Raw genomic sequence first — 13,012 nt, 5'->3', positions numbered from 1 at the left:
GTTCAAGAGTCAGACACTTTACCAACTGAGCCACCCTGATTAAATATATTTCAAGCCAGGTGCTATTGTGACATCAGCACCAGGTCAATGATTACCATTTAAAGGATTCCACGCAGTTGGCCATTATGTCACAGAGCTCTCCAGTTGGACCGCCCCATAAGGAGCTAACCACCTAAGAGTGCCTACTCTTGCCCTCAATGTTCTCCATAGGGCATTCAATGATGTTATCAGGAAAGACATCCAGCAAATAGTAAGAAAAAGATCTTTCATTCTGATACTGCTTCTTCCTTTGGTTTTGGCCAGGTTTCCCAACACCCTATCTCTTCTTTTATTATGAAAGATGTACAGACTTCAAACCAAAAGGGTAAAAGCTGCTGCTGGGCAGATGTGGACTTCAAATCTCTCCAAGATCAGACGATCTCTTAAAAATGTTTACCATAAATATAAGAACCAGCACCCAGATTCAACTAGAGATCCAACCTCGACTTCCTATGATTGTGATAAAGATGACATCACTACTGATGAAGAAATGAGTCTTAGAGCAATGCTCCAAGATATTAAAACTGCCCAAATTGAACTCGTCAGCCAACTGACTGACATTGTCAGTGTAGTATCCAAAATCCAGGAAAAGATTGACTTTTATCAGAAGCAGATAGAGATCCTGGAAACCAGAATGAATATTAATGAAGACAAACAAGGCACAATAACTAAAGATATCTTCTCAATGAAAAAGGACATCAATGCTTTAAAGAAGAAGGTGACAGAACTAGAAAACCAGAATTCTTGCTCCACCATACATTGTTTAGAAGTTCCAGAAGGAGAAAGGGGTAAAGAGATCATAGAACAACTTCACAAACTCATACAACCAGAAACTCTGAAGAACACCTTGGCTTCTACAGAGTATGGAATCTCTTCAGCAGAACCAGAAAACGTGCCCAGTTATCCTGAGCTCACTGATCATCTTGAAGAGAAAACAATTTCCCCCAAAGTTAAAACTCTGGGAAAAAATAACCATCAAAATGCATTAAGAAGCTTTAAGAAAGCAAAGTCAAATATTTATATTTACCCAGACTTTAGTACATGGATCAAGCTAACTTTTGTCCATGGAGGAAAGTGGAGATTTTTCCTCAGTGCTACAGAGTTAGAAGAATTCATCCAATGGCTTCTTTCTAGGCCAGCCATCTCTCCTGAGGAACCACAACTTGTAACCCAGAGATATTGTCCATTCACTGGGCTTATTTCAAGTTTGACTACATTCTGTCTCTCTGTTTTCAACTATATTTACTGTTTTTTTGGTTCCTCAAAAGAAGAAGTAACTCGACTATAGAGTTATTTTCTGCTTTGTTTGGTACAAAATAAATGTAAACTGATTGTTCCAAGCATTGACACATCTTTGTGGCGTTTGAGATGTCCTTGGTAGTTTGCTCACTGTGGGCTCACTGTCTATGAAGTTTCTGTATGTCTCAGGTAAGCTAAGATGGATCATCCCATTGGATAATCATGATGCATTTTCTATCATTGTTCTTGTTTTCTTAAAGGCAATTCATAAGGAATCACCCAGTGCCCATGTCATAGATAATTGGAAGGAAAGAATAAAGGGGCCAAGGGAATGGAGAACACATCTGGTAGTCCCCACATCAGTTTCCTATGTCCTCCTGTGTTAGTGGCATTTGTAGATAAGATCTGTGTTACCAGAGACAGACTCCACTAACAAAATTTTAAACAGTATACAATGAAAAAACACTATCAGAGCTACCAAAGTTAGAGTTATAAAAATAAAGGGCAGTGAAAAGACAAGTTACTGCCAGAAAAATATTCTTTGCAAAAATGGGATTTTTTTTTTGTTTCAGCTTCAGCTTCACCTCCATCAAACAAAGGGGGATGTTATTGGATATTTTTTACATTTTCATGAAATGATATAAATCCCATGTCATGTAGGTTTGATACAGAGGAAAGAAGAAAATCTAAAAAGGCATGTGTGAACCAAGTTAGATCTCAACACTGTGCTACCAAAAATTCTTGTATGACAAGGTCTTTTTTTGGTATGGGCCCCATACTACATATCCAGAGTGCGCTTCATTTTTAGATATAATAGGTCATTGCCATCATGATGTAATTTTGCTAAATACCATGCAGAGTAGCTGCAAAAACATGTTTCCCTCACCACTTAACTCAGCAAATGAAATCTACCAATGGAGAATTCTGTGCTGTTACAAATATTCTTGGTTAAATGTACCACTTAAAAAAAAAATAAAATAAATGTACCACTTTAAATTATTCTCAGTTAATAACTCGAAAGGAGGGTTTTGGCAGGTAGCTAAGAAAAGCCCAATTTCAAATGAGGAAGAAAGGAGCTAAGGTGGGTATAGAGGAAACTAAGGGAGAAGGATGACAAGAAGACACAGGACTATTTGGCACCAGCCTGATCATAATTATATGTTATGACTTTTCTCACTTACAAATACATTTTATTTGATCTTTCTTTACTAATTTACAGATAATATTTGTACACAAAATAACTTTTAAAATACATCCATGTGTGACAGGTGCTACATGGATGGTAGTCCTATAAGTCCTCCAAGCAAGGCTGTATATGAAGAGGATTTGTTTTAAATGGGATATCTGTGCTAATAACATAACATATGATTCTGGAAAGGGCACTAACGATCTCTATGTATTTCTTTGCCATCAGAGATATCCTAAGAACAACCAGAGCTCTAGTTCAGCATCTTGGGTATGACCCTACATCAGAGAGTAACAAAGGACTCACATCAGTGATGACACAGATAAATGACATAACAACTGGATTCTGGGAGAGTAAAAAGTGATTCACTTGATATTTGCCTACGTCATCTGGACTTTCATATTTTTTTTTTAGATTTTATTTATTTATTTGAGATAGAGAGTGAGAGCGAGAGTGGGAGCCAGGGGGGCAGAGAAAGAGGGAGAATCAAGCCTCCCACTGAGCAGGGAGCCCGATGTGGGGCTTGATCCCAGGACCTCAGGATCATGACCCGAGCCGAAAGCAGACACCCAACTGACTGAGTCACCCAGGTACTCCAGGCTTCTGTATTAATGCATGCTTTCACTCTTTCTCCCCTTACATGCCCCCTAGCACTTGCCTAGCGGCTCTAGAGAGGTAAAGAATAGGGAAAGAGCTGAGGGAACTGGAAGACCTTAGTTCTGAACAGTCAAATTCTACACTTAACAACCTGTTATTTCATCTCCGCTAGCTTCGTTTTGTCATGTGTTAGAAGGAAATCATTATGTTAATTTAGTAAATATTTCTTCAGTGTTTGCTAATGGAAATAATTATGTTAACTTAGTAAATATTTCTTCAGTGTTTGCTAATGAAATATTTCTATCACGGGGGATAAAGGAAAAGTAGAAGACATTCCCTATACTATAGATATATAACATCAAATGGGACAAATAAAATGGGTACATGCACAACTAATGCACAAGAGATGGGAATGGAAAAAAGCCAAAGTGCTCCTGGGAGCAGAGTGGAAAAAAGGTTGACGAGCCTTGCAGTAAGGAGCGTAGTGAGGAGGAGGTGGTGAGGGCAGTGTACCAGGAAGAGTACAGGAGTGGAGCCAGTAGGGAACATGGGTAATAAACGCCACCAAGCATTTTATAAATGTAAAGCACTGATAGCCTATTTCAACTCTTTTATGGATCTCATTTTTCTCTTCAGGGATTCTGTACCATATTCATTTTAACCTGTTTTTTTTTACCGACAGAAGACTGTTAGAGAAGGAGAAAGCGAGAGGGACACTACACAAGTTTTTCAAGGTCTCAGGCTTTCCCTGAAGATGACTATTTAACCTGTATATTCACATAACTTCCCAGTAAGGAAAGGGACAATTCTGCTTGTGAGTCAGTTATTACCATCACCTAGATGAGATCTCACGTGACTCATTAAAATTATAACTCAACTTGCAACGACACGTGAGCAAATAATTTTTCCCCAGTCCTTGCTTTCAAATTAACCTGCCTCTCAGCCAACTTACTTCTATTTCACTTGACTCAGAGGAAGTGACGTCTCTCTTGTCTACATCCCCCTTCCGGTGGTTTGCAGGCTCTCCCATCATTAGCCCTCTTCTTTCCTCCATCTTAATCACCACCTATCAGTTCTTTGTACTCAACTTACAAAAATATGTATTTGCCTTGTCCTGTGTTCCCCTCCTGTCTTGCTGATCTCAACATCCTTTTTGAAGGAAAGGCCCACCCTCCCTGTCCCTGCCTACTCCTCTCCCACTCTCCCCAAGACTCATATGATCAAGTCTTCCACAACATGCTCTCTTCCGGTCCTCTCCACCCCCCTCGCTCTGGAAGATCCCTCTGCCACTAATCATTCACTTAAAATTCTAATGATTCACTTTAACGGTGCTCAATAAAAGGATTCCTAATCCAGTTTCTCCTGGGACTTCCTGAGCTTTCATTTCAAGTGACTAATCTTCTCCACTTGGATGTCTACAGCAGTCACAAGCTCCTTACTCTTTTTTTTTTTTTAAGATTTATTTATTTATGTGAGAGAGAGAGAGAGAGAGGGAGGAGAGAGAGGGACAGTTCCTACTACGGGGGGCTGGGGGGGTGAGGGATGGGGGTGGCCAGAGGGAGAGGGAAAGACATCTAATGACCCTGAGATCACAACCTAAGCCAAAACCAAGAGTCCGAAACTTAACCAGCTGTGCCACTCAGACACCCCACAAACTCCTTCCTCTTAAAATTTGCCTTAATAAACCTTCTGATTCAAACTCATGTCTCTGACAGTATCCCTTTTGTTAATGGCATCACAGCACACGTTATCTGTATCCCCAACTTGGAATTACTCTCATCTTTTGCTCCCTCATTTGATGTCTTAATCGTTAAATATTTTTCCTGTTATCTCCCAACTATTCATGGAATCCATTCTCTATTTCTGTCCCCAGTTCTACTGTTCTGGTTCAAGCTTTAATATTATCCCTTTATAAATGAAGTGTTCCTGCTTGGTATTCTAGCCTCCAGAATGTCCATAATCCAATTTTAAAAGGGTTATTGTTTTCAACAGTTCTAGAACTTTTTCATTGTTCTTCATATAAGGAAGAATAAAATCCAAATTCCAGAGTCTACATCATCCTTTCCATCCTGCATTTTTAGCTTTGAAAAGTACTGTTCAATGATAGAATTGCTTTAGTGTCCGACTGACCTGATTAAAAGGCTGGCTCTGTCACTTACTAGGTGTATGACTTTGGAATTAAGCTAAAGTTTATATTCCCAAAGCCCTAGTGTCCCTATTCCTAAAATAAGAATAACAGTCATGGGTTGTTGCCAGGAATAATATGAAGCTTATAGCAATCTAACTCATGTAGAGTAAGTGTGAAATTAATGGTATTTATTATTATTACTTCTTCATCCCCATTTTCCATGATAACTTCACATGCAAACCACCATGCAGCCACACTAAATATCTTGCAGGCTTTTTCAAATCATATATCTTTGTACTTGCTCCTCCTACTGCCTTGGATGTTCTTCTTTTATCTGGCTAATAACAAATAATTTGGGGGACACTTGGGTGGCTCAGTCAATTGGGCACCTGACTCCTGGTTTCCCATTGAGACATGATCTTCTGGTGGTGGGATCAGGCCCCCATCAGGCTCTGCACTTAGCGCAGAGTCTGCTTCACATTCTCCCTCCTCTCTCCTTCCCTCCAGCTCATACACTCCCTCTTATGAATAAATAAATAAATAAATAAATAAATAAATAAATAAATAAATCCTTTAAAAAAAGAATGTGTCACTTGAGTCTCAACTCAAATATTTTTTTCTCTAAGATGACTTCCTGATCTTTATCCTGTACCTCAGTCTCTTGAGGCAGAATCGGAGACTCCCTCAACAACCCCACCAGTGCTGCCACTGATTTCATACATATATATCACAAAACTTTGAGTTGTTTATGACAGAGATAGAAACTCACATGTTTATGAAGAAGAAGGAGAAGGAGAAAAGAAACTTACCTGTTTATCTTGAATATTAAAATCAGTTTTACTGGTAAGTTCTCAGTAAATGTTTTTGAATGAAAAGAAGACGATGACAACAGAGAAGAAAGCACCATTCTGCTCTACCAAAAAAGTGGGTATAAATATAATTAAATGAGTTTTGATGATGTACGTCAAACATGAAACCATTATGCATTCACCAGAATGTCTCAAACTATTGTTATCATTAAACACATTTAATGGGAAGATAGTACTTCACAGTGAAAGCAGCCAGGACATTCAAAGTAGAACAGATCTTAGAACAGCTGTTTAGTAAACATTTATTATGAATCAGGCACGTGCTAGGAGCAGGTGTACAATGGTGAAATTCATTAACTGATTTCTGCTAATTACATAAGTCTTGTGTTATTCAAAGGGAAGTCCTTGCCTTCCTCTTGGGTCATGATCCCGGAGTCCTGGGATCAAGTCCTATATCTGGCTCCCTGCTTGGTGTGGAGTCTGCTTCTCCCTCCGCCCTCCCCCTGCTCATGCTCTCTCTGTCTCACTATCTCTGTCTCTCTCTCTCTCAAATAAATAAAATCTTTACCAAAAAAAAAAGATGTGTTCTTCAATGTTCTCAACTGTAAACTGAGAACAATTTATTTCTTAAGACTATTGTGTTGATTCGATGAGAGCATGCGTATAACCTGCCTAGGACAGTGCTTGACTCAGTGGATACTTAACAAAATGGGAGTCATTTCCTTCCTTCTCTAGGCTAGATGTTAAAAAGGGGCCATGGACCCTGCCTCAAGGAGCTTACATTCAAAACTTTTATTAGTCATAAAAGACTTCAGACAAATAATGAACTAGTGACGAGCTAAATACAAAAGCTCCAAACCAACTCTTGACTCCCTTATCCAAAGATAGTGTGATAAGAATAAGACAGGGTGTGAAGCTCTCCTCCTGTCTGGGCATTCAACCAATATTCCATCATCTGTAACAGCCGCTCGCCAACCTTTAATTGCACGCTATAAAAATAAGCATCAGAGAAAAGTATTTGAGGGGAAAGGAAGAGACTCAGTTTAAGATAAATAATTTAGTTCAGTTTGGAATACTTGTTTGCATAGACAGACACTAAAAGTATTCTGTTCATTCAAAGACAACATTCACCAAAATTTATTGAATTCAGACTCAATGCCAGGAACTAGCTGAGTTAGACGTAAAGAAACAGAGATGCAAGGGGCACCAGTACTATCCTGAGGTACATACTTTCCGATGGTGTTTTCTCCAGCTGCCGATTATTTTGGCCTGTTGCTTAGATTTGGAGTAGAAAACCATACGCTTCATTTAAAACTTAATTTAGTTTTTTTCATGGGATGCAACTCAAATCTCATGTAGAGAAAGACTTTACTATTCCTAAAAGTAATGTTTCAAGCCACAAAATGCAAGTTTCTCTGTATTGTTTTATACTCTCCCAAAATGTAGTCAATCCCTAATATATCAACAGATTATGCTCCCAAACTACATTTGCAAATCCACTGTTTGCAACTCAAAATGAATATTACAAAGAAACAGTATTAGAGTTGGGTTGTTTTTTGTTTTGTTTTTGTTTTTGTTTTGGCTAACCTGTAAAAGCCATTTGAACTAGGATCTACCTGCGGTATTGGTACTGATGGCACCATAAAGCCAAGCCTTTGCCACATAAAGTGTATTCAAGAGCATAACTACAAAAGCAGTATGAGGCCTCAACTGTCCTTGCTCTCTCTCCTGTCGGATAGCAGAGAAAATGTCACAGATTGATGGTACTAAGAGGACAACCTTGGGGCACAGAGAAAAGAAGAACAGGCTCTTAAGAGAGCCAAGGCAGGAACTCTAGGGATGAGAAGCTGGGATGGGGTGTTCTTGGCTGAGGAAGGAGGCAGTGGTTCCATGTGGTGCCTCAAAATCTAGTCCACGGAAAAAGAGCCAAAGTGGGACCACGGTCATCTTTCACAGTGATGAAGGATTGAAAGCTGAGCTAGAAGGGAGACAATTTATATGTGCAAAGGACCTAGCATAATTCCCAGCACATAGCAGTGTGCAATAAATGGTGATGGAGATGCTGGGACGCTGAGCTAGAGGCAAAAATTGTAGGCTTTGCTCTCTCATTTATCTTTTGGAATATAATCTCTAGAAAATAACTATTTTCAAGGAACATGAAACCTGAAGCTTTTGTGAGCTATGGAAGGTTAGTGGCAGATGCAGTTAGCAGAGCAGGGCAATAGCTGAACGGATGGTGGAGCCTGCAGGTAGAAGCACTGCTCCGTGACTAAGAGAGGGTAGGTTTGCGTATCCCCTCATCTTTTCCCCTTTCCCACTGCATCTTCTCACCTAATGCTTGAAGTGCAAGGGTGTAGGCTGTGGGAAGGTGCATGTGAACCAGAGACAGAGTTAAGGAGAGGGGGAAGGATGAAGAGGAAAGAATGAAAACTCCCAGGAGAAGTGACAAACGGGCACCTGGGTGGCTCAGTCGGTTAAGCAACAGATTCATGATTTCAGCTCAAGTCGTGATCTCAGGGTTGTGAGATCAAGGCCGTGGCGGGCTCCACATGAAGCACGGGGTCTGCTTGAGAGCCGCTCTCCCTCTGTCCTCCCCTTGCTTGCTTGTGCTCTTTCTCTCTCTCTTTCTCAAATAAATAAAATCTTAGGGAAGAAAGGAAGAAGTGAGAAACAGCTGAGCTTCTGCTGGAGCTCTTCCTACAGTAAGGAAATCCCTATCAGGCAGAGGTAAGGCACCAGGAGACGTACTCTGAAAATACTAAGAAAGGCAGTGCTCCCGTGGGCACGTTCATCAAATGGGTCAGTCATCATTTTTCTACTCTCAGTTACATTTTAGTTCAAAGGAATCTGCGCGAGCTTCCAGGAACAGGACTTTTCCGATTTTTTCTTTAGTCAAGGGTCCTGCCTATGTTTAGATACTCCACCTCTCCCCAGCTCTCACTGAGGATAGGAAGAGAAATGCATGAAAATGTACCTAGGCAGTAGCCTGATTCTGATGAAATATATCAGAAGAGACTTTCCACCAGTCTCTTCAGAAGGGGTGTTCTCCTGAGACAATGTCCTGGTGGAAGGCGTCACACATCTTTCAGATATCAGAAAATCTAAACGTGAATGTCACTCTCACTGATAATGACCTCAGTCAACTTATATTTGCCACCTATAAAGATAATAATTGCTTGATGTACAGTTTGTAATTGGATCACAGCCATCAGTGACATGGTTATTTGTTGTTATAGCAATATTAACAAAATTATGCCTACGGCAGCCTAATTAGAGGAGCACCATAGGTGACCCAGATGGCATTTTCAATATGTTATCTAAGAGATATGATCAGAAGACAAATCAGCGCTGACTTAATGAAGTTTCTGATCAGAGGCTGGTCTAAAGACAGTGAGTTATTGAAGGAGACAAAGAGGAACTGGTGACTGGTAGATTCCAGCAGGCCATTAAAGGACAACAAAGAGCACCAGAATTTACTAGATTCAGTCTGTTGACAGCCAATAACAATAATAGTTTCCTTCCTTCTCAGCAGTAGGATACTAAAGTCATAAAAGGTTAGCTATGAAGCACTGAGTAATGTATAGAATTGTTGAATCATATTGTACAATTGAAACTAATACAACATGGTATGTTAAGTATACTTGAATTTTAAAAAAAGGTTAAAAAAAAAGGTTAGCTATGAAAAGAAGCCTAAAGATTTCCTAATTCTGTGATATTCAGGAAGGGGTACCACCAAGGGACCTTTTAAAATCTCCTGGTATATTTTTGCCAATTAGTCCTTCCTCAATATCATATTTCCATGGGTTGGGGGACATAACCTTATCCCTACCCCGTTTGAGAATCATAACTATAAGGAGCAGCATAATGTCAAAACCAAGAACACACACCTAAATAATAGACAGGCGTGAAGCAACGAGGGCTATGTCACTCATTAGGTGTGTGACCTCACTGAGTTTCTTAAATTCTGTGAGCCAAATTCCTTTTCTTTAAATTAGGGATAATAATAAAATATAATGCAAAATTGTGTGCTGAAGATGAAATGAGGAAGAACACTTAGCTCAGCATCTGACAAATAGTAAGTACTCAATAAATGTTCCACATAACTTGTGATGGCTAATTTTATGTCAACGTAATCGGGCTAAGGGATGACCAGATAGCTGGCAAAACATTATTGCTGGGTGTGTCTGTGAAGATGTTTCCAAAATACATTAGCATTTGAATCAGTAGACTGAGTAAAAAAGCTCACCATCCCGAATTGTGTGCATCATCCAATCTGTTGGGGCCTGAATAGAACAAAAGAGTGCAGAAAGAGTGAATTTACTCTTTGCTTGAGCTAGGACGTCCATTCTCATCTTACCTTCAGACATTAGCACTCCTAGTTTTAGGGCCTTTGGACTTGGACCGGGACTTACACCATCAGCCTCCCTGTTCTCGGGCCTTCAGACTCAGACCAGGTCTTACACCATTGGCTCCCTTGGTTCTCAGAGCTTTAGGTTTGGACCAGAACTCTGAGTCCAGCTTTCCTGGACCTCCACCTTGAAGATGGAAGATCATGGGACTTCTCAGCATCCATAACTGCATGAGCCAATTCCTCATAATAACTCTCTTTCTATATATCTACCCTGTTGGTTCTATCTCTCTACAGAACACTGTCTAATATATAACTCTATCATTATTACAACTGAATGGGCTGGGAAGCTGCTAGCCAGTAGTTGACGAAGAAAAATACTGAGGACACAAAGTTAGTTCAACTCATTGAGGAGGAACCAGAGATCTAGAGGTGGAAGTGACTGGTCCAGAGTTCCCCAGCTTATACCCAGTCTGGGCCAGATCCCAAGGTTACAAATGTTGGACCTGGTACTCATTAGGCCAACTGAATTATTGCATTCTGATAGCTAAAGGGATAACAAGATACAACATAAATGCACTGGTCTAGTGGTCAAAGACACATTTAACCATGCCTCTCACCACCTGTGTGGGATCTGTAATGTTCCTTAAAGGAGGGCAATGCATTGATCAAAGATAAGAAATCTGCCATCACTACCCAACCAAAGTCTCCTTCCCGAGATCATATGGTCCATGTTCATTATCTTTGAAACTTTGACCTTTCTCACACCAGAATTTGCCATTTTGGTCTTCTATTATCTGAACATTTCATCAGGAATCAGGTGCAAATATTATATGGCAATATCTGCCATATGTATATATATATATATATATACATACTTGTGTGTGGGTATACATAGTCTCAATATATCTACACCCATTTTATATGTATATATAAACCTTTGGATTAATTTCCTTGCCTACTGTCAGTGATGTTGTTCTGGTTACTATAGTTAGAGCTAAAGAAGTTGTAACAGTACTAAGCCAGTGTGCACAGGCACACATTCTCACATGCACACAAACACTTCCAAGAGAAGCCACAGATGGTACCTCTAAATGTTAAAGTATTTTAAAAAGTCGAAGAGCTGTGAACAATGTTTAAGTAGCTTGTATGTTAGTCATATATTAGACTTTGACAGGAAACATGTATTAATACATTAGCATAAAACCAGGTGACCCAGTCTTAGCTGGTCTTCTTGCTCACCATCTCTTTTATTTTTTTATTTTTATTTTTTCACCATCTCTTTTAGAACATAAGAATGTTGCTCTTTCCTTATCTCCCTTTCTGTATTTTTGATACAGTGTTAGTTTTTCCACCCATGGGTTTCTCCCTTGTTTGGCCTCTATCTCCCTCCATCTGTCTCTCTGTCTCTCCGTCTTTCTTCTCTCGATCTCATTTTTTCTCAGGATGATGTGGCAGTTCCTGTGGTCACATAAATTCCCTTGCCAACCAAGGTCATGTGGACTTCCTTGTCTTTTCTCTTTTCTCCTACTTGGCTTCAGCCAATGCATCTTACTGGTGACCTTGCCCTCTTCTCTCTGATTCCATGTCTAGGTATTCTTGGCATACTAGTCAGGGTTCTTCAGAGCCAGTTAAATTTATGTCTTTATTTTAATATTTAGTATTCATATAATAAAAATATATCATATTCAATGTAAATTATATGTACAATTAATTACACTTATATATTTATATTATATAAATACATGGATTATATAGAAATATATCACATATATCGTATATTTTGTATGTATTATATGCATAATATATTACATATATCATAAGTGCATAAATACATTACATATAAACTACATATTATGTATAAATCTATAATTGTACATATATATGATACATAATAAAATATTTAAAATATAGAAGTAAAAAATAAAATAAAAAAATAAAATAAAATATAGAAATATATATAAAGAGATTTTTTTATAAGCCATTGGCTCATGATAACAGAAGCTGAGAAATCTCAAATCTGCTGTCTGTACACTAGAGGCCCAAGGAAGCCAGTGGCATATTTTGAAAGTTTGAGAGCCAGAGAGCCAATGGAATAGACGCCGGCACCAGTCTGAAGGCTGAGAACCAGAGCAGCAAGAGCAGAAGATTGCCATCCAGTTCACTTAGTCAGGGACAAAGTGGATTCAAGCTTCCTCCACCCTTTTGTTCAGTTTGGGCCCTCACCAGATTAGACGGTGCTCACCCACATGGAGAAGGCCATCTGTTTTACTTCATTTAATTCAATTGTTTATCTCTTCCAAAAATACCCTCACAGACACACCCAGAAACAATCTAACCATCTGGGCTTCTTGTGGCCCAGTCAAGCTGACAATAAATTAACGACCACACCCGGTTTCCTGCTCCAACTTCCCCTCCCGGTTGTCTGCTATGGCATCTGTTCCCCAAACTTTCCTCCCTAGGTCCCAATTTCTGTATCGAACTCATGCCAGCAACCTTACTTCACCTTCTGACTGTCCCCTTTGTATACCTACTTAAATGTACATATTTGATCCTGGACTGTACCTCCACTCTGATTAACTTTTTAAGTAGGTCCCTAACACTTTCCCAGATACTCACTACTTCCTCCATTTTTGGTCAATCTTCCTATGTTACTCTCCTCACAT

The 13,012-nt window shown here is 39.4% G+C and overlaps 1 protein-coding gene across 1 annotated transcript; it reads left to right on the top strand.

Annotated features, from left to right (window-relative positions):
- Window positions 1-340: 340 nt before the first annotated feature.
- Window positions 341-1,327, top strand: CCDC54 (coiled-coil domain containing 54). The gene has a single exon (XM_041744266.1). The coding sequence runs from the start codon at window positions 341-343 to the stop codon at window positions 1,325-1,327; it is 987 nt and encodes a 328-aa protein (XP_041600200.1).
- The last annotated feature ends 11,685 nt before the right edge of the window (window positions 1,328-13,012 follow it).

The sequence above is a fragment of the Vulpes lagopus genome, chromosome 1 (assembly GCF_018345385.1).
Source record: "Vulpes lagopus strain Blue_001 chromosome 1, ASM1834538v1, whole genome shotgun sequence".
NCBI classification, from domain to species: domain Eukaryota; kingdom Metazoa; phylum Chordata; class Mammalia; order Carnivora; family Canidae; genus Vulpes; species Vulpes lagopus.
The sequence above is the reverse complement of the archived record's forward strand: the minus strand, read 5'-3'. Positions and strand labels throughout refer to the sequence as shown.

Excerpts from the sequence above, each read along its gene's own strand:
- CCDC54 (XM_041744266.1), top strand. The coding sequence starts at position 341 with ATGTACAGACTTCAAACCAAAAGGGTAAAAGCTGCTGCTGGGCAGATG.